The sequence below is a fragment of the Acipenser ruthenus genome, chromosome 8 (genome assembly GCF_902713425.1).
Source record: "Acipenser ruthenus chromosome 8, fAciRut3.2 maternal haplotype, whole genome shotgun sequence".
Classification (NCBI taxonomy): Eukaryota; Metazoa; Chordata; class Actinopteri; order Acipenseriformes; family Acipenseridae; genus Acipenser; species Acipenser ruthenus.
The window spans coordinates 2624296-2651787 of NC_081196.1; the positions used below are offsets into that span (position 1 = coordinate 2624296).

The 27492-nt window shown below is 37.7% G+C and overlaps 1 protein-coding gene across 1 annotated transcript; it reads left to right on the plus strand.

The window, feature by feature from the left end:
• The first annotated feature begins 286 nt into the window (after nt 1–286).
• LOC117405550 (protein CIP2A homolog) lies at nt 287–12995 on the plus strand. Its single transcript, XM_034008704.3, has 22 exons — nt 287–637; nt 748–850; nt 1184–1331; nt 1520–1632; nt 1933–2027; nt 2434–2530; nt 2734–2856; nt 3027–3172; nt 3398–3473; nt 3782–4000; nt 4358–4517; nt 5518–5659; nt 5987–6086; nt 6658–6776; nt 7877–8075; nt 8500–8574; nt 8963–9073; nt 9753–9949; nt 10314–10427; nt 10862–10944; nt 11102–11241; nt 11783–12995. The coding sequence occupies exons 2-22, from the start codon at nt 749–751 to the stop codon at nt 11951–11953; spliced, it is 2730 nt and encodes a 909-aa protein (XP_033864595.3). The 5' UTR covers nt 287–637; nt 748; the 3' UTR covers nt 11954–12995.
• The last annotated feature ends 14497 nt before the right edge of the window (nt 12996–27492 follow it).

Genomic DNA, 27492 nt, shown 5'->3' on the forward strand with positions numbered 1-27492 from the left:
GGACAGTAATATTGCATGACAGCTCAACCACCTCATTTACCATCCAATGAAACAAGACATCTGTAGCAAAAACATCCGTACATACTTAATCACAATTCTGTTTGTGTAAAAAATACATAATACCGTTTCCTGTAAAGGTTATCAGTGTAACAAAGACACAATGTACACCGTTCAACTAAAGACTGCCGCATCATTGGTCAATTCAGACACAGAAACCCGCCTTCCTACGTCGTTATTGGGCCACCATCAATCACTCAAAAACCGGACTTACAACCTTTGCGTCATTATGTCACACAGGAAAAACTGCAAAACCGAGGGGTGTGGAAAAAGAGAAAACAGTTGAATGATCTTGATTTATTAGATTAATGGCCCACATTACATCAAAATGTTCGTTACTTAGACGCAAACACATTTCTCTGAATTAGTTTAGAAAGGGTATTCCATCATAAAGTCTTATTTACATTGTCCAGATTTCCTCGGCCCTTCCTATTTCTGCAGTGGACTATACCATATTTCAAAACCAAAGCGGGGATTTATCATTCCGGTTAGGAAGTGAAACGGTTGTTTATTTCGGTTGAATTTGATCAATAACATTAGTGGAATTGGTGTAAAACTATTCATGAGAATTGCTTTAAATGTAAGTCATTTTTATTTTATTTTATAGTTTTTTTTTATGACTAGTAATATCGACCATTTATTATTCTTGGAAACATTTGTGTGAAAACTGTCTTTGTTATTCATTTCTAGAATGGATGCCACGTCGTGCTTGAAGTCTCTGTTACTGGCGATCAATCAGTATAAGAACAACAAGTCTGTGTCCAATGCAACGCAGCTTCAGAGACAACTGGATGTGAGGATTATTATTATTATTATTATTATTATTATTATTATTATTATTATTATTATTATTATTATTATTATTATTATTATCAACACCGGTCTGTAACTGCTTTGGTGTCAGCGTTACAGCGGTGTTAAATTTTGTACTGTAATTATTCTGCCAGATTATTTACGTGACGTGCTGGCCATGCTGTTGACAGTTTGAATTCAGAATGCTATTTCTGTTTCAGATTTTATGGCTGTCCTTGTCTTTGTTGTTGTTCGCGAGCTCAGATTGAATGAATTGCTATTCTCGAGCTGCAGGTGCGGTTTACACAGGTTTTTTTTTAATGATTTGTTTTAGGTTATTTCGGGACTGAAATCCACCAGACTGTTTTCATCAAACCAAGTTCTCCCAAGTGAATGTCTGAGCTGCCTCATTGAACTGGCTGGAGACCCGAACACCAACACTTCCTTAACTCTGAAAATCATTGGGCTGCTGTCTCATTTAGGTATGATATGCTTCTATTTTTCTATTAAAAACACATTTATTAAGCTGCAACGTCTGATCTCCCTCCTCTATAAAAGCTGCCCTTCAATGTTGTTCCTATAACAGGATTGGAAGTATGGAAGTTCAAGAAGGACTCTTTTTTTGGCACTAATATTAAACTGTTACAATACGTTTCCTCTTTTAATTTAGCATCAGAGGAGGAGACCAGAGAGGCCCTGCATACCAGCTACAGTCTCACCAGTGCACTAGCATCAGTCATTCATTGCAACAGTTCAACTCCCAGTGAGCCGGTTGTGTTGCAGGTATCCTGTGCTATTTTTTTCCCCTTATATTACTAGCTAACTAAAACTCCCCATTCCATGCCCACCCCGGCTTCAGCTGCAGCCAGGCTGTGAGTCGGAGACACAGATGTGGGTATTAATGCTGTTGTAAAGAAGATCCAGGATGAATTCCACAGGTTCTGCCAACCTGAGACTACTGGCATTGATTATTATTATTATTATTGTTATTGTTATTATATAGTCCCTGTGTTTAGTAAATCGACAGGCTGTGTGTTTGAAAGCTGTCTCTGTGTTTTAATGTCATTTTGTTTTTCCATGCAGTGTATTCAGCTCTTGCAGAGAATCACCTACAATGTAAGGGTCTTTCACTCAAGCGCGAACATCGATGAGCTGCTAACGTTTCTCATGTATCACATGTAAGTACAGCATCCTGCTGTTTTTACTTGTTCCCGAAAGCATTGGCAAAAAAATATAGGCTTCTATTCAGTAGGAATAATAAGTCTAGCAGGTCAAATTGTAGCAATGCATGAAGCATCATCAGATTAATTTACAAGCCCAAAGATAATATGCTGTTTACTGTCTGGAACGTGCATTGAAGAGTTTACACTGCCAGCATTTATGATGTCACTATTCTTAGCATGTCCTGTTGCCCACAAATTGGCAACTGGAGTTGGTTGTCATCTGCACTTAAAGTGCCGGAAGTTAACAGTACTCCTTTCCTGGTAGATGAGATTTGGGTAGTGTTGAAATGATACAGTTTGTAAAGAGGACCTGTGTTGGTAACTGTTTGTTTGTTTATTTATTTATCTGTTTGCTCCGTAGCCAGTCTCCTGATGATGAATTAACGATGCCTTGCCTTGGACTCATGGCAAACCTCTGCCGGCACAACATGTCTGTTCAAGCCCATATCAAGTCTTTGGTAAGAGTTGCTTTTGTTGTGGATATTTAGGATCAATAAGAAAAAAATAAAAATAGGAAGTGAAAGCCATTCAGTAAAATTACTTATCAAGTGCTTTCTGAAACTCGTGCCTGTATTTATTCATATTGAGGTCCAGTATGCACATTTTATTACCTGCAGCAAATGATTCATTGATTTTTTTTTTGTTATTGCCTCTGTTCCAGAATAACGTCAAAGGGTTCTATCGGACCCTGATCACTTTTTTGGCCCACAATAGGTTGACTGTGGTGGTGTTTGCACTTTCCATACTAACAAGCCTCACTATAAATGAAGAAGTTGGTGAAAAGGTAGGTGGTGCTTTCTTCGCCATGAACGTCTTTCTGTAAAGTTAGTGAGAAAGAGTCCATGTACAATCTCTTAAATTGTCTGCAGCAGTGTAAACAAAGTTTAAACACATTTAAATACATCTTTATTCAGTGTAAAAACAAATTGTGATATTTGTGATTTCTCATTGCAGCTTTTTCATGCAAAGAATATTCATCAAACCTTTCAGTTAATATTTAATATTATTGTGAATGGAGATGGGACGCTGACCAGGAAATATGCGGTTGACCTTCTGGTGGATCTTCTGAAGAATCCCAAGATTTCAGATTACCTGACCAGGTGCAGTGATACAGTGAAGGGGAAGCAGGCTTGTATAGTGTCTGTATTGCAAGTGTTAATGCCATGATTTCTGGGGTTTGCACCAGGGCAAAGTTTATCTGTCTTCTTTTTTAAACCAGTAAGATGAAACAGGTTTAGTGTTTTATTAGATTGAATCCACTCATGTATATTTACAGAGTAAAGCTGTGAGTAGTGTATTTTAATCATGTAACCTCTTTATTGCAGATATGAGCACTTTAATTTATGCCTCTCCCAGGTATTGGGTCTGCTTCATGGGAAGGACCCTGATTCTGCAGCAAAGGTAAACGAACATTTAAAATCTGATCTCACTGTATATGTATAGCTGTTTTAACCAAACTATCTTACTCCTCTGCGACGTTCTTGACTTATTTCACTAAAACCTTGGAATCCTCTTATCCTCGCATTATGTAATAGACAAAAGTGTACACAACCATTAGCATGAACATGTGAATTGATTTTGTGTAATTAGATCTTTTTGTCCTGTCATGTACAAATGTAAAGTAACTGTCCTAAAAGGGAGCACACACTTGGTGCAAGCAGTAACAGCAGTGCTGCTGTTTGTAACCGTTCCCGTGCTTTCTGTTGCAGGTTCTTGAGCTGCTGATTTCGTTTTGTTCCGTTGCGAGTCTTCGTAGGCTCCTCTGCCAGGCGCTGTTCACTCCCCCCTCTGTGCGAGCCCCAAGCAGTGGCAAGAACAACAAGACTCTGGAACCAGTCATTGCTCTGATACACTGCTCCAGCCTGCCACTAGAGGGCCCCGAGAACTCCACTCTGCAGGCACTGGAGCTGCTCAAGGAGATGCTGGAGGTGTGTTACGCAGTGTAGGAACTAACGATACCAGAGCATGTGAAGTACAAGCTTATTGAAAGCTTCATTTCCACTGTTTCTGCGACTGTGCTGGTCCCAGCGCTTCACAAAAACACATATAAAATGTATGGTAATGGTTTAAAAGTTTTACAGAAACAAAAATCTGTTTTGAACAACTGTGTGACAACACTGTAAAACCCAGGAGAATTACAGCAACTGAACGCCTAAAGTTTGATTAACTTTATAATGTGAAGATGCCTTTTTAAATTCGAAACCTGTTTCCATTCCGTCAGTGCCTGTATCTGGGCAATTGGAAGAATGTATTTCAACATTTCTTTCATTTCTATTTAAATGTAGGAAGCAATTGACTCGCCCTGTTGCAGTACGATGCATCAGTTTGTGGATCTTCTGTTGCCCGTTCTTCTGGATTTGCTGCAGACACCAGGGCAGATACTCGACGAGTCGCTTGCAAAAAAGAAATGTGCAAGAACAAGCAGAGCTATTGACATCCTGTTGGATATCCTTTCCATAGAGGTAGGGCCCTGCGAAATTCACAGGAGACTCAAAACGACAGGATTAACCTGTAATTCAGTCCTAAACCTCCAGGTGTCCGTGTAGCCACTCCAGCTAAACTGATCTAAAGAATAAATAAGAATCGACACATTCAATTCTGCATAATTAGAAAACACCCCCTAATCACGAGGGACAATTATGGCCATTCTAGAAATTGATGCATTTAAGAAAAAGCTAACCTCGAGACTTGCTGTTTTAGCAAAATCAAAAAGCATTGCTTTGAGAGATCGCACGCAGCAATATCACCGGGTGTCTCAACTCTCCCAGACTGCATTGCATGGTAAGGGGCTAATGGATCTGATACAGTGGGTTGAAAGCTGTAACTTTGAGTTCATCAAACATGTAATCAGGTTGCAGAGTTAATAAATACACACCAAGCACTCGCACAAGAGTTGCACAGCACAGATACCAGTATAAACAAAGTGTGTTAAAACTTTCCACAAAGTTGAAATAATATTGAAAAAAACTTCCTTTTAAAATCCTGTTATAGGTATTCACAGGGCTGTAAGGGGTTAAATGAATGTCAGTAGCCATCGGCAGCGTTCTGTTTATTAATCTGTTAATAAGTACTTTGTTGTAATGGGATGAGCAATTCAAATGGTTAATGTAATGGGATTGATTGCTCATTACATGGCTTACTGTGGAGGCTATAGCGACATCTTTGGGCTGTAGGACTAAATTACAGGTTAACAAACAAGTGAAAAATGCAGGGTGCTACATATAGTATATGATGTCTTTATTAACTTCACATTATCTGTTAAAAAGATCCACTTTTTGTACATTTCAAATAAACAAAATGTGACCTGTTTCATATTCCTGCAGATACAGTGGCTGAAAGAATTATTGTGCTGAACTAAATGCTAATTGTATCTTTAAAAGTAAAAGAAGTCAAGAACTGTTTTATGAATAGTAAACGTGTTGTGATATTTCCTTAATTCCTTTACTGCTCTGTGGAGATGAGTCATTGAAATTCCAAGTTTCAGAGAAGCTGACTGCCAGAGCCTGCGTATCACAATTGGAGTTCCAGTTTTCATCCAGTTGGATGGACGTAGGCTTTGTGAATCCTGTGGCTGATTCAGACCATGGGTACGTTTTTAAATCCCATTGTTTGCATCCCATGAATATGTTTTGTATGACATGCCCACCAATGCTCGTCCGAGTCCTTGTGTATTGATCTCAGCAACACCGTGGCTTGGTAAACCTGTTCCGTATACTCACCACTCTGTTGCTGTGATCCACTGTCTTTAGCTACAGTATGTAGTTAAGGAAACATAACTTGAATTAAATGTAATCATCTGAGAGTACACATGGCTACAATTCAAAAACAGATACAATGCTAATCTGTTGCAGTGAGACGTTGTTTTTTGTTTTTTTTTCTGTACTATTTTTTTTCAGTTATGTTTTAATCAATAGCCAGGTTGGTGCTGATGTTGTGCTGAAGACATTAGATCTGATGAGCAAAATCAAACAGTTTGTGCCAAACATGGAAACAAGCTTCTACAAAATGCTTCAGGTACTTATCAACCTGCTTGTTGTTTTTCTAGAAATCCATTACTGTCTATATTGAGTAACGGCAATTGTAAGGTACAGGTATGTTCTCAGCAGTGGTTCTCCATACAGATTTTTGTTTTATAAATGTCAGTAAAATCAGTATTGTGTGATTTCCTGTGGCCACTTTCATGCCTGTCCCCCTTTCTTTGCAAACGTGTGTGTCCATGTATAATGCACGATTCACGTTCAGGCCATGCTGACAGTCCTTCCATTGTACTTTAGCAATGTGCTACTTCATTGCCTTCATCAGACCGTGCAGTAAAGAGGTAACACTGTTGATACAGTTGTGATGAAAATGTTCTCCGGAGAGGTTATTGAAAGGATCAGAATGCCGTGATATTACTGAACCTGTTTGTCACATTTGTATGTCTACATACAGTGGTTTAAGGTTATGCTGATCTACTGTTTTCATGATTTTGAAATCTCTAATATTGCATAACGTGCTGATTCTCATGTCATTGTAGCAGGCAGCTGTAATAATTATTTTTTCAGCTTGTGATATAAAACATGATCTTTTGTTTCTGTTTTTCTAGGACCAGCGTCTCATTACACCCCTGTCCTTTGCTTTAACATCAGATCTCAGGCATCGTGTAGAGGCTGCATTGAGGATAGTGTTTGAAGCAGCTCCTTTACCAGACTTTCCTGCCATCATGTGAGTAATGTTTGTAAAACCGTTTAAAATAATAGCCTTGTTTATCATAGTGCCGGCCGGGATACACGCTTGAATATTCAAACAAACCACTGCTTGAAATGCATTGGTATTCGTTCATATAAAATACATCCTGCAGAGGAAACCGATGCATAAATGAGATCTGAAATAAATAAGACAAATTCTACAGTACAGAAGAGTGTTCCTCTCTTTAATAGGTGATCTGAAATAAATAAGACAAATCCTACAGTACAGAAGAGTGTTCCTCTCTTTAATAGGTAATTTGTGTGTGTGTGTGTGTGTGTGTGTGTATATAATTTTTATTTATTTATTTTAATGTAACATGGTACAAATTAGTTTTTCAGCAGTTCAAAATTTAAAAAATAATATTTGAAAATCAAAAACCCATGTTCATCCCAGCACTTGTTTATCATCCCCAGCCCTTGAGATTTTGAGGTTTTGGGGATTGGATTTATTTATCAGATGCCGATTTGAATCACTTCCTAATTCAGCCACACCAAGTCTTAACTCTTTCAATGGGGGATGAGAGGATCCACCCTTACAGTGGCCTCTTACACCTGCCAACCACTCAAAACCCAAGAGTAAGTAGGCCAGCTAAAGCTCCTATAAATGGCAGGAATGAATCGGTCCACTAGTACTGCCACTAAACTATCTATGATGCCTTTGACAGCGAGACCTCAGAGGGGGGCAACTCCCAAGGAAGAAGAGTTTAAACTGATCGCAAAAGCTGTCTGTTAAACCCCCAGACGTGTCTGTCGCTCTCTCTAATGTATGATGGCTTACAGTCCTTGTTGTATTAAGTGCTCTTTGGTTGGATCTTTGCTCTCATTCACACTGCAGTCCTGTAAGTAGTTCTGGAGAAGATAACTCCCCTCGAAACTGGAGCTGCACGAAACACTAATGTGGATTATGCTCTGTACAGCAAACAGGCGCTGACACCCAGGTGAGGGTCAGTGGTGGAGTAACTGACAGTGAAAGAGTTGTAATGACGTGCTTTACAAATGCCTTGATTTTTTGCAGTGCAGAATTACTGAGTAATTGATTAAGTGGATGAATGATTGATTGGTTGATTCCCTCTGTAGGCTTGGTGAAAGCATAGCTGCAAACAACGCTTACAGGCTACAAGAGGCACAGTATTCCATCAGCAGAACCCCTGCACACGAGCTGCACGAGCAGCCATCGACGCTGGGCAAAGGATGTTCTTCACCGCACTATACCAGCAACAGCCCACAGAGATCAAACATCCAGAACCTCATCGAGAAACTGCAGGCTGGAGTGGAGGTCAGTGTTCTTTAAAAACAGTCCAGACTCCCTTTATGAGACTTTACCACAGTCATGTAGCAGTTTTCCCATGGTTTTTTAATTTGCTTTACAAGGCTTACCTATCTTTTACCATGCTTTCACTGTGCCTTATTACACTTTGCTGTGCTTTTTACTGTGGTAAAGTTTCCTAGATGAACGATGTCACCAGCATGAAATTATTTGCAGGAGCACGTAATCAGACTTTTTTTCAGCAGGGGCTTATTGGGTATCAACCGTTTCAAACACGTCATGTATATGTATATATTGTATTGTTTTGGAAGGATTACCAGTTTAAGTGGCTGTAACGGATTCATTCAACTGCTTTGCTTGTTCTTGAAAACCTTTGCTTTGTATTATTAAAAATACTGAAATGAAACTTCCTGTGATGTCTCAATTCTTTTAGCTGAAAGAAGAAATCAAGGATGTGAGGGTTTCAGAATTAATGGATGTTTATGAACAGAAGATATCTGCCCTCGCTGTAAGTGTGCAGTATTTCACCTGCTAGACCAAAAGCATGTCTGTGTATAACATAGCAATTATATAACAGGTTGTGGTTCGTGGGATTGTACTGTACTTGTACTGCAGCTCAGAAGAGTTTGGAAACTGAACTTCAACACAGAACCTAAACAAACAAATCAAAATTAAATCTATAATCCTTCCTGCATTGTTACTCAATGTTACCACAAGAGGGAGCCGTTTGCAAGCTCTGTAAATGCACTGAGGATGAGTAAAATAAACCTGGCGCCTCGTTAATGACCCTCTTAAGAGAGAAGAGTTATTTATTTCAGACTCCGTTTTATGTATTTGTTTTGCATGCTATCTTTTGGATAGTCGTTTATTTTACAGAGTATTTCTTTGTTTTTCAGTCAAAGGAGGGCCGGTTGCAGGATCTTCTGGAAGCGAAGGCTCTGGCTCTAGCTCAGGCAGACAGACTGATTGCTCAGTACCGGTGTCAGAGAGCACAGGCAGAGGCAGAGGTCAGCAGGTGCTCAGTAATCGCAAGGATTGCCCTTCTTATTGAAGCTGTCTGGTATTTCCAGGGCTTGAAACTCACACTAGCTCTGCACCCTGTCAGGGGTGTTTCGGTATGTTATTGAAATGACCGATGGCAGGAGTTTGAACAATCAGGCCCCTTGTAAACATGCTCTGAACTGATTGCACTTCTCTGCCTGTAGTTTTACTAACAGGAGGTGCCCATTCAGCTAGAAACAATGTGTTTAACATCCAACTCGTGGATCAGGTAAGTAATATACTTAATTGAAGCAAGTTCTGAAACCCAGGGCTGGGTGCAGGACTAGTGTGTGTTTCAAGTCATGTATATCATTTGAAAGTACGCTTTTTGAACCTGTTATTGTGGGAAAGTTAAAGCAGTAGAGAACGTCTGATTTTTGCAATAAAGGTATTACTTAATTGTTACTTCTCTACGCAGTCAACATTATTGTTATGCTTTTTAATTATGAGCAAAAGTCAGAATGCTTTGTCTGTTGGCTTAGTAATCATCAATAGAAGAACATCTTCAGACACCACTGGCTGATCTTGCAATCAGTGAGGTTTTGTTACAGGCACTGTAAGATGCTGAAGGGCAACACAGATAATCCAGTGAAGTCTGCTTTTATTGATGTTCTACTTACAATATTGTTATCATTGTTGTATAAGGCGCGGAAGTTAGCTGCACTCCTGAAGGATGCTGAGCGGAACAATGAAGAGCTTGGTGCGCTGCTGAAGAGTCAGCAGTTGGAGTCTGAGCGTGCAAAGACTGACATTCAGCAGCTTTTCAATCATAACAGGAAGCTGCAAGCAGTGGCTGAAGAGCATGAGTCCTTGAAGGGGTCGTTCACTGAGGTGGTGCAGAAGTAAGCAGATGTTTTGTTCATTTTGAGTCTAGTTGAAGTTGATTATAGAGGGTTCAAGACTGTGACGCATTTGGACATGAAATAGAAGATCATATGAAATAAACACATTTATAAAGTAGTTTATAGTTCACTGTATACCCCTACAGAGGTGTACCTACTTGCATCAGTGCAGAGCTGCTACAAACAAGGCATTAGGAGGAGGTTCCTAGAAGTAGTGAAGCATCACAACCATGCTGTTGCCTGTAGCTGCAGCTGGACTCTGTGCCCAATAGCCTGATATGTCATAAACCTTTCTTTTAAAAATTGCTTGCATTGACTAAAGCATTTTATTTTCTTGTCCCTGTCCCCCGTCCCTCGTCCCCAGGCTTGACGCATCTGAAAAGCAGTTGAAGGAGCTCCAGGTTTCTCACAATTCCCTCAGCAAACAAGCAGAGGCGCTAAAGAAGCACAATGAGAATGTTAAGCTGCAGCATGACAAGTGAGTCCTGTTGCATTGTGAGCGTTCATCACGAGGAACGACAGCACGGGCCAAACAAGTCACCTGCCATCTCATCAGCAGCTTCTCCAGGCATTGCTGAGCTGCTTTTGATATGCATGGAGAAAAGACACATTGTTTAAAACATATAAAACCAAGCCGTGACACTCTATTTATATATATATATGTATTATTATTTTTGAAATTTTTTTTAGGGGTGGTTAATGTCATTCAATTTGAAAGAGAAAATGAATCGTTCTCAAACCAATATTTTAAACCGCCTTTCATAGTGCGTAATTGATTTCTTAGCAATGTAATTTCCTGAATCTATCCTGAATTGAAATTGTGATTTTGTATTATATGTAAATATGCATACATTTTAAGTACACCACTCACACACTGCAGTATATTTTAATTTGTTTTGCAATCTCTTTTAGAACCATGGCACAACTTACAGAGATGGAAGATAAACGTAAACAATTAAGCAGGGAGATACAGGAAAAAGAAAGCAGAATATCAAGTAAGTGATCTCTTATTAAACTTTCCTTCGTCCTCTGGTATGGTTTAAAAATCAAAGTGGTAGCTAATAGAGCAGACTCTGCAGGGTATATATAATGTATATACACACGCATACAAATGGCACTGAATTAGTTTAATTCTATGTTTTTCCATTAAAGACTTGCAACAGAAAATCAGAATTCAAGAAGAAAAAACAAAACAGCAGGAGAAAGAAAAAGATGAAATGGAAGAAACAATTGAGATCCTCCGGAAAGAACTGAGTAAAACGGAGCTGGCAAGAAAAGAGCTGAGTATCAAGGTAGCGGATCAGAATAAGAGCTGCATGTTGAGGCAGCACAAGCAACAGATGCACTGTGGGGTCCTTTCTCTCTAAAAGAGCAAGCTGATTAACTTCTGTTCTGCAATAGTGTAGCTACTGTGAGTGCTGAATGTTGGTACTGGCACAGGATGTTTTCAACCTTACCAGTAGAGGGGGCTGCTGGTCTCATGGTTAATTACAATGAGTGTTAATATCCGAGTGATGCAGCACTGCAGGAGCTGAGACCATAGCCATGGATTCATATACACTCCATGTGCAGATATTGTTTTTAATTTGTTTACCATGCCAGTATCCAATCCGCACTCTACGTTGATTACAGCATGTGTGGATATATATTCCCAAGCCAAGTAACTTCATGTCAGCCCCAATATGCTTTTATACTGAAAGCAATACTGTATCTACATGTGGTTGTCTACACCTTTAGATGCAGCATCACTTTCCTGTTCTCATTGTTGCAAAGGAGAGGTGCATTTCTATTTGTGTGTTTTCATTTCTTTCCCGGTGGTCTGTGCTTTCGTAGGCATCGTCTTTGGAGCTTCAGATGTCTCAGATGGAAGTCCGTTTAGAAGAAAAGGAGGCTGTGATTAAATCCCAGAGAGAAGAAATGAACAAGCATTCCCATATGATAGCCATGATCCACAGCCTGAGCAGTGGGAAACTCAAGACTGACACTGTGAACCTCAGTCTTTAACACTTCAATAGGAGTCTTGATGTGGAACGGGAGGTTTGGACTAACTGTAGATGTGAGTTAGCGCTAACCCAGCACGATATCACAATGCCGGCATCGGAGATTGTATTTTCTCAAGGGCACAAAACCATGCATGAAGAAGAAGTATGACTGTCTGGCAGCATTTCTTAAAGAAACAAAGCTGCTGTCCAGCTTACATTTTCTATTCCCTAATCCTGTGTGTGTCTCATTCTAATCTCTCTTGAAAAATATGCTGTTGTTTTTATGTTTGTTTTTTCTTTTCTTTATTTACAATAAAACCTTTTTGGCCGAATGATTTTAATAAACACTTGAAGAAATTCAGTGTCACCAAAACAGTTTTAGAACATCTTAAACAAAAATGAAATCACAGAGGATTGGTATAAAGATCAGTTTATCAATATGCGCATTTGCGTATACAGTATAGCGCACATTGTAAGCAGATGCTGCTGCTGCTGTGCTATACTTTATGTAAGCAGGGGAGGATGGGTTTATGTAAGTATAGCATAATCTTTAGGGTACTCTTCCTAATCTGTCCTAACATATGGATTAGAGCAGAGTAAGAAAAATATATTTTACTGAAAAGCAGCTGTCACATGCTGCTAGGAATCTGACGTTCACCCTGAAATTATTATTTTATTATCATTATGATAAATAAATAGAATAGACATGCATTTAGTGAAATCCGTTCAATGGAAATTGCTATGTATTCTATGAAAATCTGTGATGGTTCATTCTGTCGTGTAATATTAATAGGGGTGGTGTAAAACAGCAGCTTGTGAGAATACTGTCGCATGTTTTTCTCTGTTTGATTATCCACTTCCTGTGTGTTTTTACACAAGAGCTTGCCGTTAATCTAACAATCTGCCATGTATCGCTGCTGCATGGTGTTTTTTTATTATTGTATACTCTTAGAGGAAATTAACCAGAGAATTAGCATGGTTTGGATTTTAACAATTTTAAATATTATTAAAATGTATATATTAACTTGAATGTATCTTTGTTATTATATGGAATTTGAAGTCTTCTTTCTGAGAGTGTACACCTTTCTCTGCAGCTTATTGTAACAAAGCAGCACAAGGGTCAGCCTCCGTGCTGAGATCTCTGCATAATCAGATCAGTGTAATCTTGTTACAGGTGAAATCTTGCAGCACAGCACATCAAACAAGCCCCATTTCAACCACCAGAATCACCACAAAATCCTGGTCTGGATAAAAGTAGCTAATACCCTGATAATAATAATAATAATAATAATAATAATAGTAATAATAATAATAATTAATTTTTTTATTATACCTGTTTATTTTCTTTTTAATGTCTTATGATTATACCTCCAAGCCACAGAATAAACAACATTCGATAGATAGATAGATAGATAGATAGACGGATAGACAGATAGATAGATAGATAGATAGATAGATGGATAATATAAATATATCTCACCTAAAGGTATTATCTCTTGAGCTATTGATTAAGAAGACAAAGAATCAGTAATTGTAAAAACAGACACAAGCATTGCCTGGGCTGTAAACAGATACACAGTATATAACCTAAAATTAAAACATTAATTACATACGTGATTACACACTGAAAATCATTCAAACTTATACTTGTAAAACTGTCATGATACACAACATTTATTCAGCTTTCTCACTATATATCATCGGTCACTTTAAGAATTCAATCACAAAATATAGGAAAAGTACCAACAAGAAACTGTTGTCCTAAAGCACATGATGATCAGATCTCTGATAATAAAGCTCTGGAACTAAAAATAAAAAATCACTTATTAAACATTCACTGAGCAAAACAGTGAATACATTTCCTTTCAATCCAGTGAGCCAGTTCTGAAAATAAGGCCCTTAGTACTGCATATACAGAGCTGTGGATATCTTGAGTTAAGGGAAGTCCTTTTAAAAGGTAGAATTAGTTACTACACAGTTTTAAATAACAATGCTGTTTTAGTGCAGGTGGGGGTCATTGTATTTTAACTGCTGTGCTAATAATTCTGGAGTCACGGACATCAGTGCTGTGATTATTCAAATCCCAAAAAGATTTATAATTAAACACTAAACCGTCTCATTGTCAATCAGTCAGTTGCTCTCCTGTTCATGATGTTACTGTGACTGTGACAAGCACCAGCCATTCTGAAGACCTCAAAGTTTAACAATCTGGGAACAACTTCATCTCAGCTGAGTGTATTTGCTCTTGCTAAGCAAGGTCTTAATCTTTTTTTCTAGGATGACTTTTACTTATGTGTGCCATTTCCACGATTTCTTCCATTTTGAGAATTCTATGCTAAATAAGAATAGAGGTTAAAACAATATATAGTAGGGAAATAAATCTGACAATTTTTTTTTTTTGTTATCAAGAAATACAGTATATGTATAAAAGAAGATAATGTTAATACAATCGTATAAACATTAGATACAAGCAAGCAAAGACGCGCAGGTCACAGCATGCCCTAATGTATACATTTGTATCATAACACAGACCTCCATGGAGTCAAATCAAAGAATTGACTGACGATTCATTTCCACTCCATTTCTTATACTCTCTTCCAATCAGTATGGATCCACCCTGCTATCACACACCTTCAACACACCTCCTGGTAAGGGGGGAAACTCACCCAAATCTCACATTCTATAGTGCGTCACATTTAAGCAGTTTCTAACAGATTAACCTAATCTGTTAGAAACTGTTTCAAACTAGTCCTTTGTGGTGTTCTGTTTTCATACTGTCTCCACTCCTCTACCCATCTTGATTAGACACCTGCTAACTTTGGCGCTCTGCCCATATATATATATATATATATATATATATATATATATATATATATAAAGGGCAGCTGGCTCTTTGAGCTAAAATAGATATAGATATAGATGATTGTGGCAAAGTGGTTTGCAGTGTGCAGGTGTAGTGGTGATGTGATTGTGAAACAGAAGACAGACAAAGTTCACAATCCAAATGGGTTTTGTTTTATAATCCTGGTCTGGTGACCACAAAGAATAATCCCAGGCAATACACAGCAATGTGTATTGCACTGTTCCAAAACAACGGGTTGCAGTCCCTAAATAATAAGACACAGTTCTTAATTAATAGAACACAGTATAACACACACAAAGACACCTGTCCAGAGTGAGGGCTATCGTGCTCGTGGTGAAAACACAATTTCTCTGTTAACAATGGTGCAGTGTTGTCCGGGTTTAGTGCGGGCCTGTAGCGACAGCTCCAGATCGTGTTAACCGTCTAATAAATAACAAACAGTACAATTAGAACCGACAAAACAAACAAACAAACAAACACTAGGCACGGTAATATTTCGCTCGTCCTTCATCATTATCTTAACCATAAACCAGGAACAGATCATGTAGCCACGTCCCCTTTTGTACCTTCAGTCACGCCCCCTTGGTTAGCGAGTGCAGCCGTTTCTCCTCCAATCCGCGGTTGCCACATCGCTTTCCCTCTGGAGCGATGACTTAATGTACCGCAGCGCTGCCCCCTTTCTAGATGTCTGACTTCCACCTAACCTTGGGAATTAATTGTCAGACCATCCAGTCCAGGGCCCTCTGTTCCCTTTACGCAGAGCCCTCACAGGTCAGAAGAGAGATTTATCATCAAGAATCATTCTGTCTCTGTCACAATGATATAAATATATCTTACCTAATTCTGTCCTCTCTTCATCTATTAATTAAGAAGAAAAAAAATAGAATCAGTAATTGTAAAAACAGACACAAGTATTACCTGGGATATAAAAAAAACACAGTATATAACCTAAAATGCAAATATTAATTACATACGTCATGATATCAACATTTATGTTGGTTTAAAAAAAAAAAAAAAAAAACACGTTCTCGCTACATATCAGTTGTAACTAAAAATTAAATCACAAAATATAGGAAAGTATGAACAAGAAACTGTTGTCCTAAAGCACATGATGATCAGATCTCTGATAATAAAGCTCTGGAACTAAAAATAAAAAATCACTTATTAAACATTCACTGAGCAAAACAGTGAATACATTTCCTTTCACTGCAGTGAGTCAGTTTTGAAAATAAGGCCCTTAGTACAGCCTGTACAGAGCTGTGAATGTCTTGAGTTAAGGAAAGTCCTTTTAAAGGTAGAATTAGTTACTACACAGTTTTAAATAACAATGCTGTTTTAGTGCAGGTGGGGGTCATTGTATTTTAACTGAGGTGGGGCTGTGCAAATAATCCTGGAGTCACGCACATCAGTGCTGTGAATATCCGAATCAAAGATTTATAATTAATCACTAAACAGTCTCATTGTCGATCAGTCAGCTGCTCTCTCAGCATTGACACTGGCTGATTCCTGTTCATGATGTCACTGTGACTCACAAGCACCAGCCCTTCTGAAGACCTCAAGTTTAACAATCTGGGAACAACTTCATCTCAGCTGAGTGTATTTGCTCTTGCAAAGCAAGGTCTTCAAAATTGTTTTCTTGGCTGAATATTACTTACTTGTGCCATTTGCACGATTTTCCCCATTTTGAGAACCTAAATAAGAATGTTAAAACAAAATATGATTTGCTATCCCAATAAATAACACATTATAAAATCATACCATCAATTATAAACTCTCTCTCTCTTATCTAACCCTTATGAAAGTCTGGTACATTTTCACACAGACTTAAGGCTTGCCTTTTTAGTGGCTCTGATTTTGGTGTTTTATCTGATAAAGCCCTGGAATCAATATAAAATCCTGTTTTATGTAAAAGTCACTGATATCCTGATCAGTTATTACCCCCCTGTTTATTTCATTTTTTATTCACAGATCTCTGGAGTTTTTTAATTATATTTTTGTTCTGTACTGTAGGCTTTCCTGTTTCACATTTATTTATGTGTAGTTATTTACAAGATTATAAAAAGACATGTATTTCCTACCTGTTTGTCTTCTCCTCCTCTCTTCATAAAATACTATTCCCCCTACTATAATAGCCAATACCACTAAAGGCACTATAATACAAACTGCTAGGTAGCTGTTGTCCTTAGTTTCTTCTTTTTCTGTAAAACAAATGAAGACAGTTGGTAAAAGATGAAAAACAAAAAGCAACATTTAACTGATGTATTATATTTTGTTTTAACTTGGCTTTTGGTTTAACTTGCACAGATTCATAGCTTTTTTTATATCCTCATATTCTACATTTTGCAATATTGTTATGAATAGTAACAAGAACAGAAAGACACCCCTCAAAACTGCAGACCATTAATATAATATACTAGTATGTAACTCTATTGACACAGTAAAAGACACTGGAAATATTGAATTAGTTAACCCAGGTTAGTCTTTTTTGAAATGTTATTTAGGGGTTGTGATCACCTGATATATATATATATTAGCATTTCACAGCTGAAGATCACCCTAAATTCCATCAACCATTTTAAATCCCAGGATAACCTAGGAAAGAAGCTTTACGAATTCAGAGCAATTCCCCAGTGGTGTACAATGCTCTAGAAACGCGTCTCCTCTTGGTGGGGTATAGGTTGATCAAACCAGCCCCTCAGTGCTGAAAGAGTTCAGGAGAAAAGGGTGACCCTTCAATTCTAAATCACATCGAACCCCTCTCTCTGCCCAGAAGATTTCTGTTTAATGTAACTTGCTTCCATAGCTCACAATGCAGTATTCCAATCTGTGGCGACGGCTCAAGGATTTAGCATGACATATCATCTACAAACCCATCAACAAACTCAACCTAGAAAAAAGCTTTCTTGCCCCACATGTCGGCTTTGCAATGGCTTTGTTTATAATTGATGACTTTAGATCGAGTACCTACCGATGTTCAAATCTGTCTGAATGAAATGGGTTACCCCCGAGGCGGTATATTTGCAAGTGTATGTTCCTTCATTTGATGAGAGCAGGTTCTGAAGTATGAGGGAGCCGTCACCAGTATTGATCCTCTCTTCATCCACATGTGCGTTATCCAGAGAATTCAGAGAGGTTTTAGTGCTGCTCTGGTATTCCACAACTGTAGACAGGTTTCCGTCTCTCATCACACTCCAGATCAAAGTGAATTCCTGGTGATTTTCAGAAATATTGCAGGGAATAACAGCTGTTTGTGTTTCCAGACTCTGAATGCTTTCTAAAAAGAAAAAGAAAAAACACATAATAAGCACCAGAAATACAATTTACAGGATACAGCACATCAAACAAATTAGGTTGAGTTAACTCATGTGTGTTTGTGTGTACTGTATATTCAATAGATAAAGATTAAAAAGTGACCTTGCTTTTTCCATGAACCTTCCCACGTTTGATCGCCTGAAGAAACAATAGTACAGATATACTGCTCTGTTGCATTTTGATCATGTGGTATTCTCAAGGTGCTGGTCACTGAATACAGCCCCTCCTTGTTTAATTGCGTGTCGTTTTGTGTTGGGGCTGCATCGTCGTGACTGGCGGTCCATCTCAGACTCGGTTCAGGGTAAATGTCACGTGAAGAACATGTCAACTCTTCTGTCACGCTGTTATATACCAATGACAGGGATCTGATTGGGGCTGCAAGGAAACAGAAGCAACATCAGATTACTTCATTGGACTAAATAAAGGAAAAGAGTTGCACACAAACATCAATAGATGGCAACCTATTGTTGTAGAGAATGAAACAATGTTGATAATGGCATAAAGTATGTATTGATCTTTTTCATTATTTAAATAATATTTTTAATAAGTTAATATGTACAGTTGGTCCTGTCTCTTCTGGTATAAGACTGGTGCTCAGCTTCAGCTTGGCTGTCCTCTTCGCCACCCAAAATACGACACGAATATTTATCTTTCATACGGGATCCATATTTATTTAACTATTAAAAATTAGCATTTCTTGAATAAGATCCAAGAAATGCAAAAATGACTGACCTTTCACCTCCACAGTAACATGAGCTTCATTTTTCCTTTGGTCTGTACTGACGTAGCAGTGGTAAGTGCCTTTGTCTGCCATCCGGATATCTCTGAGAAGTAGAGAGGCATTGCCGTTGTCGAGTTCTTCCTTAAAAATGGAAGTTCTCCCCTGGTACTGCTCATTTTGAGTGCCCAGCTGGTCTTGTTCGTAGTAGAAACTGTGCACAATGATGTCCCTGGGAATCTTCTGCCAATGAATGACGATCCCACTTCCAGGTGTAAAGTCGCATGGCAAAGTGCACGCTTCGGAATATCTGCACACGAGTGCTACAATGGAAATCAGTACAGGTTACATAACAGAAGAGGTGGGTCGTCATCTCACAGGATTTCTGTGCCCCCTGCATATGTTCGCAGCAGTGTGGAGTAGTGGTTAGGGCTCTGGACTCTTGACCGGAGGGTCATGGGTTCAATCCCCGGTGGGGACACTGCTGCTGTACCCTTGAGCAAGGTACTTTACCTAGATTGCTCCAGTAAAAACCCAACTGTATAAATGGGTAATTGTATGTAAAAATAATGTGATATCTTGTAAGTTGCCCTGGATAAGGGCGTCTGCTAAGAAATAAATTATATACACTGATCGCCCTCTAGTGGCTAATGAGTATAACGATTTGATCTTCTGGAGCAAGTTCTGCTTGTTTAAACATGTGGAACATTACCATAGCTTCTGCTCACACAATTCCACTTGTCCTAAGGGACCGACTGCACAGGTCTGTCAATAAAAAAGTGACCTCCGCAGTCTTCTTGTGTGACACAAGATTCCACACACACCTTAGGAATCTTGTGTGACTCAGTCCCTTTAACTTCAATGCAGTTCTACTGTTCTGAAAAGAAAAGTGAAAGCACAAAGAACCTCACCTTGAACGTCCAATTCCGTGCACACAAGAATCCATAGTAAGATATGGGTATAAGGAGTCTTATTGACCATATTTACTCTTCTTAGCATATCAGATTTTCAAATCACCTAAACCGACACACAATAACACAATTATGAATAACCTTAAAACAATCAGGTAACAAGTTCTCAGAAGTGTGTGGGGGGGGGGGGGGGGGGGACTCGTTCACATTCATTCAGTGCTGTAACATCAGCCACTCAAAGTGTGATGACGGTACCGCAACCAGAGACACTTCCTTTTCTTAATGTTGCGTGAATGATGTTGAGGTCAACGACACTTTGCCTCATTGCTGTTGTGAATGAAAGCCATAAATTATAGATAGATAGATACATTTTTTTCTATTTGTATAGACTAATATTCTTTATGTAGGTATGTGACGGTCATGGACAGTTAGTCTGCATTTATTAAACCGCCCCAGCTCTGGAGGGATAGCTGCAGGTAGAATACAGGCCTACAGCACAATATGGTTAAGAGGTGAAGTATGATATCATATGGTAACCCTGGGCAACGAGAAACAAATGCATTTGACCCCTTTTACACACTTTAATGAAAAGTGTAATGACTTTGTTATTTGTTTAAACACTAGTGTTCAAGGAATAAACATACATTCATACATTCATAATTCATAGGGCAGCAGTGTGGAGTAGTGGTTAGGGCTCTGGACTCTTGACCGGAGGATCGTGGGTTCAATTCCCAGTGGGGACACTGCTGCTGTACCCTTGAGCAAGGTACTTTACCTAGATTGCTCCAGTAAAAACCCAACTGTATAAATGGGTAATTGTATGTAAAAATAATGTGATATCTTGTAACAATTGTAAGTCGCCCTGGATAAGGGCGTCAGCTAAGAAATAAATAATAATAAATAATAATAATAATAACTTACTGTTAAAAGACCCTGAGTTTCAGAACTCAGTTTATTGTTACATTTAGACATTCTGTATGTACAGTTAGTGGAAAATAAAGTATAGTCATATGGTGAACCTAAATCACAACGACACAGCTGCAGTATACACTAACTAGTACAGACTGTACTGAATTACATAACCATGCAATTGCTTTTTTATTATTTGCTACTTCTGTCCATAATAAACTACTGTGGCAACTATTCTTTACATCATGACAACACGCCTTTCTTCTAGCTTGTGATCAGATTCATGGAAAAGTAAAATTGCCAGGAAATCATTTAATCAATTTAAATTATATACTTACCTTTTATATTCAAAACATTAAGAAAAAAAATAAACTTTCTGAGTTGAAATGCCAGGTCATCTCACTAAGCAAACAGGCTGATTTAAATATGAACAAATAGGAGTGTTTCATGTTCCCTAGCAACAGATTGCTAAAATTGCCCCTATTTCTAGGGACCAATGTTTTTTTTTTTGTTTTTTTTATGTAATACTTCATAACTAGGGCTGTATTTCTTTCACGGTAAATAATGGTTGTTTCGAGATATTTCACGATTAAACATACAGTGTATTTAAAGCAAAACAATAAAGAAATAAATAAATTGCGTTGTCACACACAGAATTGAAAATGTTTTCTAGAGTTATTATACAACAAATGTCCTTCAATATTTAAACGCTTACCTGAAAAAACAGTACTTGCTAAATTGTAGAATACTGTATTTAGTTGTTTATAACCACCTTTTAATGACATTGTATTTACACTAATCAGTCAATAATCACACAAAATGAAAACATAAATACACGTTAAAACAACAACAGACACGTGAAATGTCCCTTCTTGTGCTGGACAGAGCTATCACACCTTTAGATTACTCAAGTCTACCTGCACACCGGACGCTCTCTCAAGGTAGAGCTGGGAGTTTTATCCTCTAGATCGGAATTCTCCACGGAGAGCGGCGAGGTCCAGATAGATTCCTCTACTTTAAATATCAACTGCACAGCTAACTTCAGCGGGCACCCTGACCACACTGATTAGCAGTGTCATTGTCATTAACCGATCACCTTGTTTCACCTCCTCGGAACTATTCTTTCTGTTGCATAAACAAGTTGTATTGCTAAACTCATGTGTTGCCAACAAGAAATGTACCGATAACAGAATGCTCAAGTTGTACTCGTGACAAACGCTTCTCAGAGCTTAGTACAACTGCCTTTTTTCCCCTACTGTCAGAGTATGATTAATGTGTGATCCCTTTATTTTTTGCATTGCTTTGTATGTAAATTGTAGGTTTAGCACCTCATTTTTCCTTAAGTTAAACATTTTATGACAATGTAACAGACAGGGGCGTCCGTCGCCGAGTAGTGAAACAGGAATAGTGCAATTAGAAACTCTTCACAACCCTGCTGTAGTCATGCCACGCCATCATAATTTTAACGAGTATAGGGACTCAATTGCAAAGGGAACTTGGACGAGGAGCTTCTCACAGTTGCATTTTATTTGAATTTCTTTACACGTTAGTGTTTAAAATGCAATCAAACCACGGGTGAGCGTCATGAACTATTCATGCCCTTTAATCCGAAGTGCAACCGGAATCTATTTCACAAAACAGTAAGAGAAGACAGTCCAGCCTTGTCGTTTAGGAATTCAGTGTGGACTGCATATAGTTTACTGTACTAGCTTCAATGTGGACTGCATATAGTTTAATGTACTAGCTTCAATGTGGACTGCATATAGTTTACTGTACTAGCTTCAATGTGGACTGCATATAGTTTACTGTACTAGCTTCAATGTGGACTGCATATAGTTTACTGTACTAGCTTCAATGTGGACTGCATATAGTTTAATGTACTAGCTTCAGTGTGGACTGCATATAGTTTAATGTACTAGCTTGAATGTTTGTTGTCCAAGTCATGGTAAGAATAATATTTTATTGTCTTCAGATAAAGTGCAAACATATTGAAAATACGACTCTAAAGTAGCCAATGTAATAGACAGTTTAGTTCATGTAAAAGCACTTTGAAACATGGGATACTTATTTACATCAAGCCATGCGCTTGTGGGGTGCTTGATTATTCAGACTGCTACACGTTATGTTGATTCTGCAATTTTAAGTCCTGCTAACACAGCATTTATTCTCTGTAATGTGTTTTAGATATTTTGTCAAATGTAAATACTGGATTGTTTTTAAATTCAAATATTTACCAGCTACTATTTTACATTTGTAGATAGATTTGACAAGTAAATACAAAATAAAATAAAATAAACCTGTGGTTTATTGGTTTTGTCCACTTTATATCAAGGTCCCATGAAGAGTTTACTATTTTTAAAAACTGCAAAGTGTATTACAGACACAGACAAAGCCCCAAACTTTTAGGCACTACTGAACTAAAAAATACCTAGGCATTCCTTATAATGAATAATTTGTTTGTAAGCACAGGCACGGTCTAAAACACGGACCATTACTCTGTGTGCTCAGCTGACTCAAAGGAATGCTGCCTTGCTAGATTGACTGTTTTACCTCGTCACGTGGCTTCACGATCAGGCACGCCTTCTGTCTGCATTCTTCTTCTTCTTATTATTATTTATTTATTAGCAGACGCCCTTATCCAGGGCGACTTACAATCGTAAGCAAATACATTTCAAGTGTTACAATACAAGTAATACAATAAGAGCATTCTTATATCAAAGACGTCCTTATCCTTAAAGGAGTGATGAGGAAACTCATAAAGCTGAGGCAAGACCTCATGACAAGGCAAATCTGCTATTGACAGCAAGATGCATTCTCACCTCAGCCTTTATGTTTAAAAATGAAATGAAAAAGACTAAACAATAAACTTCATTAAATAATATATAATTATATAATCTATACTTCTGTACAATATTATTTTATATTATTTTTGTTTTACAAACAAAGGATTTTCAACATTTAAATATCAGCCTTTGAATAGCTGTTGTTGGCAAAAGGCAGTAAGCCTCGCATACCTACTGAACTTTACAAAAAAATAAATAAAATGAAGATATTAACTGTGCAAATTGTATTGTCTTATTCTCTAATACTTCACCTTCAGTTATATCACAAAACTTAAAAAACAAAACTAAAATAAGTTTGCTTTTGTCTTGCATGAAAATGATTCACTTGCAAATTGTCTGAATAATGGTTAGTTTGTAAAATACAGTAAACCAGGCTGATGTTCTGATAATGACAACATCATAAAATATATATAATTATATTCAAAATACAGCATTTGTCATTCATGATACAACATCCTTCACATTACACAGCATGTACTAGAACCCTGTAATAGAACCCTACATGGTTTCTTGAGCACAGTTCCGGAATCCTTAGATAATAAAAAGTAATACAATCCTATCCTTGTTTTTATGTTGCGAAAAAAAGAAAAAAAAATAGCAGTAAATACAATTCCCACCAGATCTTGGTAGTAAGAGAAAAAAAACTCTGGTGCCTTTTATCTTGTTTTTTCTGTAAAAACCAAAAAAAAAATCCCAATGCGTTCCTCTTGCTGGTGTAAATTCTTCATCTGGTCAGACATCTTCAGCATCTAAAGACACATGTGTGTTATCTGTGAACAGCATCACAAGCTTACATACAGCTACCACCCTCCCCAGTGAATCTTGCCCTTATAAAAGTTCCCCATGCTAGTGCTTTGCTTTCCCATGGTTTATAGAGCTTGCCTTCATTATCCCACCAGGGATGAAATCCCCTGTGGAGAGGATAGGGGAGGCGGTCCTCATACAGCCATGATCCATCTGCATGTCACATATACATTGCTGCTTATACATTGCTTATTACATTGTGATTGAACATTCTGTAATATTGTATGTCAAGGTCAGAAACTTCATTATACTGATGGCTCTAATTTGTAAGAATCAAGCATTTCTCACATTTACAATTAGTGATCTACTGTGTGTCTTGATTCAACCAAACCCTGCTTAATACTATTAGAAATGAACATGTGAGGGTGTCCCAATAGTGGACATGTGTCTAACCATCCTATAGCAGCAATGACCTGTATTTATGTTCTTCAGTTAATTCATTCATTATAGTTCTCTTGTACCTAATATGATCTTGGCAATAAACACAATTAACAATAATAATGTATTGAAAAAATAATCAAAGTACGGTCACAGTGTTACTGTGACAAACACAAGCACTTCTGAATACCTGCAGTTTAACAATCTGGGTATACATTCATCATATATCAGTGTGGCTTCTCTTGCTAAGCATATTCCTTAAGACTTACCTGCACCATTGTCACGATTTCTCCTATTTCAAGGATCCCCTCCTAAACAAGAATAATAGATGTTAAAACAAAATAATACAAAATAATATATCATTTACACAGACGTGTTGGCTTTACCTTGCTTGTTCATGTTAATCTGTCTGATTTGAGGGGTTTGCATAATAAAGCCCCATTTCAACCACCAGAGTCACCAGGAACTCCTGGTCTGGCTAAGAGTAGCTAATACCCTGATTATTATTATTATTATTATTATTATTATTATTATTATTATTATTATTATTATTATTATTATTATTATTAATATACCTGTTTATTTCTTTTTAAGTCCATACTCTCAAATCTTTAAGGACTGTTGTTGGTTTTTAATGAGTGATTACAAATTAACACTCGGTCAGGTAATATCTTTATGCCTCCAAGCCACAGAATAAACAACATATTGACAGATAGATAGATAATATAAATATATCTCACCTAAAGGTATCATCTCTTGAGCTATTGATTAAGAAGAAGACAAAGAATCAGTAATTGTAAAAACAGACACAAGTATTACCTGGGCTGTAAACAGATACACAGTATATAACCTAAAATTAAAACATGAATTACATACGTGATTACACATTGAAAATCATTCAAACTTCTACTTGTAAAACTGTCATGATACACAACATTTATTCAGCTTTCTCACTATACATCATCGGTCACTTTAAGAATTCAATCACAAAATATATGAATGTACCAACAAGAAACTGTTGTCCTAAAGCACATGATGATCAAATCTCTGATAATAAAGCTCTGGAACTAAAAATAAAAAATCACTTATTAAACATTCACTGAGCAAAACAGTGAATACATTTCCTTTCAATCCAGTGAGCCAGTTCTGAAAATAAGGCCCTTAGTACTGCATATACAGAGCTGTGGATATCTTGAGTTAAGGGAAGTCCTTTTAAAAGGTAGAATTAGTTACTACACAGTTTTAAATAACAATGCTGTTTTGGTGCAGGTGGGGGTCATTGTATTTTAACTGAGGTGGGGCTGTGCTAATAATCCTGGAGTCACGCACATCAGTGCTCTGATTATCCAAATCAAAGATTTATAATTAAACACTAAACAGTCTCTCTGTCAATCAGTCAGTTGTTCTCTCAGCATTTGACCTGCAAATGTTAATGAGCTTGAGACCGCACTATAAACATTGCAAGGCAATAGGTCAGTTACTGTGGGTTCCATGACGACAGAAAGTAAGTGGCTGAGGGGTGGTTTTATGGTTAGCAATGGTGTATGTTATTGTAAAGATAATGCGGGCAGCTTATTTACTTATTTATTTATCTATTTATTTATTAATATTATTTGTGGTGTGTGTCTGCACTTTCCCAATACCTAAGTGGGATTACGGGTCTGTATAAAAGCATGTTTCCAGGTGAGACTCTCTCGTGTCCCTGTTCTCTGTGCATGGAAACCACATTTTCCCAAGCTGTCTGCGAAAACACCGGGAGAACGCTACGCATGGCTAATTTGCATATCAACCTCCTCCTTTCCCCTTCATTTGCATGACGGCGGGTGAAAAGAGGGTCTTCTCATAAAATAAACTCCCCCATTGGAAACACAAAATGCATAGGGCCATTTTTCATTTGGCTCGAACACAATGTCTCGAGTAAAATTAGCACGCACATGGAAACTCCCCCATTGTCAGTCAAAGATTTGTAATTAATCACTAAACAGTCTCATTGTCAATCAATCAGTTGCTCTCTCAGCATTGGCACTGGCTGATTCCTGTTCATGATGTCACTGTGACTCACAAGCACCAGGCCTTCTGAAGACCTCAAGTTTAACAATCTGGGAACAACTTCATCTCAGTTGAGTGTATTTGCTCTTGCTAAGCAAGGTCTTAATCTTTTTTCTAGGATGACTTTTACTTACGTGTGCCATTTCCATGATTTCTTCCATTTTGAGAATCCTCTCCTAAATAAGAATAATAGATGTTAAAACAAAATATGTTTGCTATCCCAATAAAGAACACATTATAAAATCATACTTAAAACCATACATTTCTTATATATATATATACAGTACTGTGCAAAAGTTTTAGGCAGGTGTGAAAAAATGCTGTAAAGTAAGAATGCTTTCAAAAATAGACATGTTAAGATTATATTTATCAATTAACTAAATGCAAAGTGAGTGAACAGAAGAAAAATTTAAATCAAATCCATATTTGGTGTGACCACCCTTTGCCTTCAAAACAGCATCAATTCTTCTAGGTACACTTGCACAAAGTCAGGGATTTTGTAGGCATATAGTCAGGTGTATGATTAAACAATTATACCAAACAGATGCTAATGATCATCAATTCAATATGTAGGTTGAAACACAATCATTAACTGAAACAGAAACAGCTGTGTAGGAGGAATAAAACTGGGTGAGGAACAGCCAAACTCAGCTAACAAGGTGAGGTTGCTGAAGACAGTTTACTGTCAAAAGTCATACACCATGGCAAGACTGAGCACAGCAACAAGACACAAGGTAGTTATACTGCATCAGCAAGGTCTCTCCCAGGCAGAAA

Excerpts from the sequence above, each read along its gene's own strand:
- LOC117405550 (XM_034008704.3), top strand. The coding sequence starts at position 749 with ATGGATGCCACGTCGTGCTTGAAGTCTCTGTTACTGGCGATCAATCAG. Across the intron at positions 1,633-1,932 it reads GTGAGCCGGTTGTGTTGCAG|TGTATTCAGCTCTTGCAGAG; the intron begins GTATCCTGTGCT and ends TTTTCCATGCAG. Across the intron at positions 6,087-6,657 it reads GCTTCTACAAAATGCTTCAG|GACCAGCGTCTCATTACACC; the intron begins GTACTTATCAAC and ends CTGTTTTTCTAG.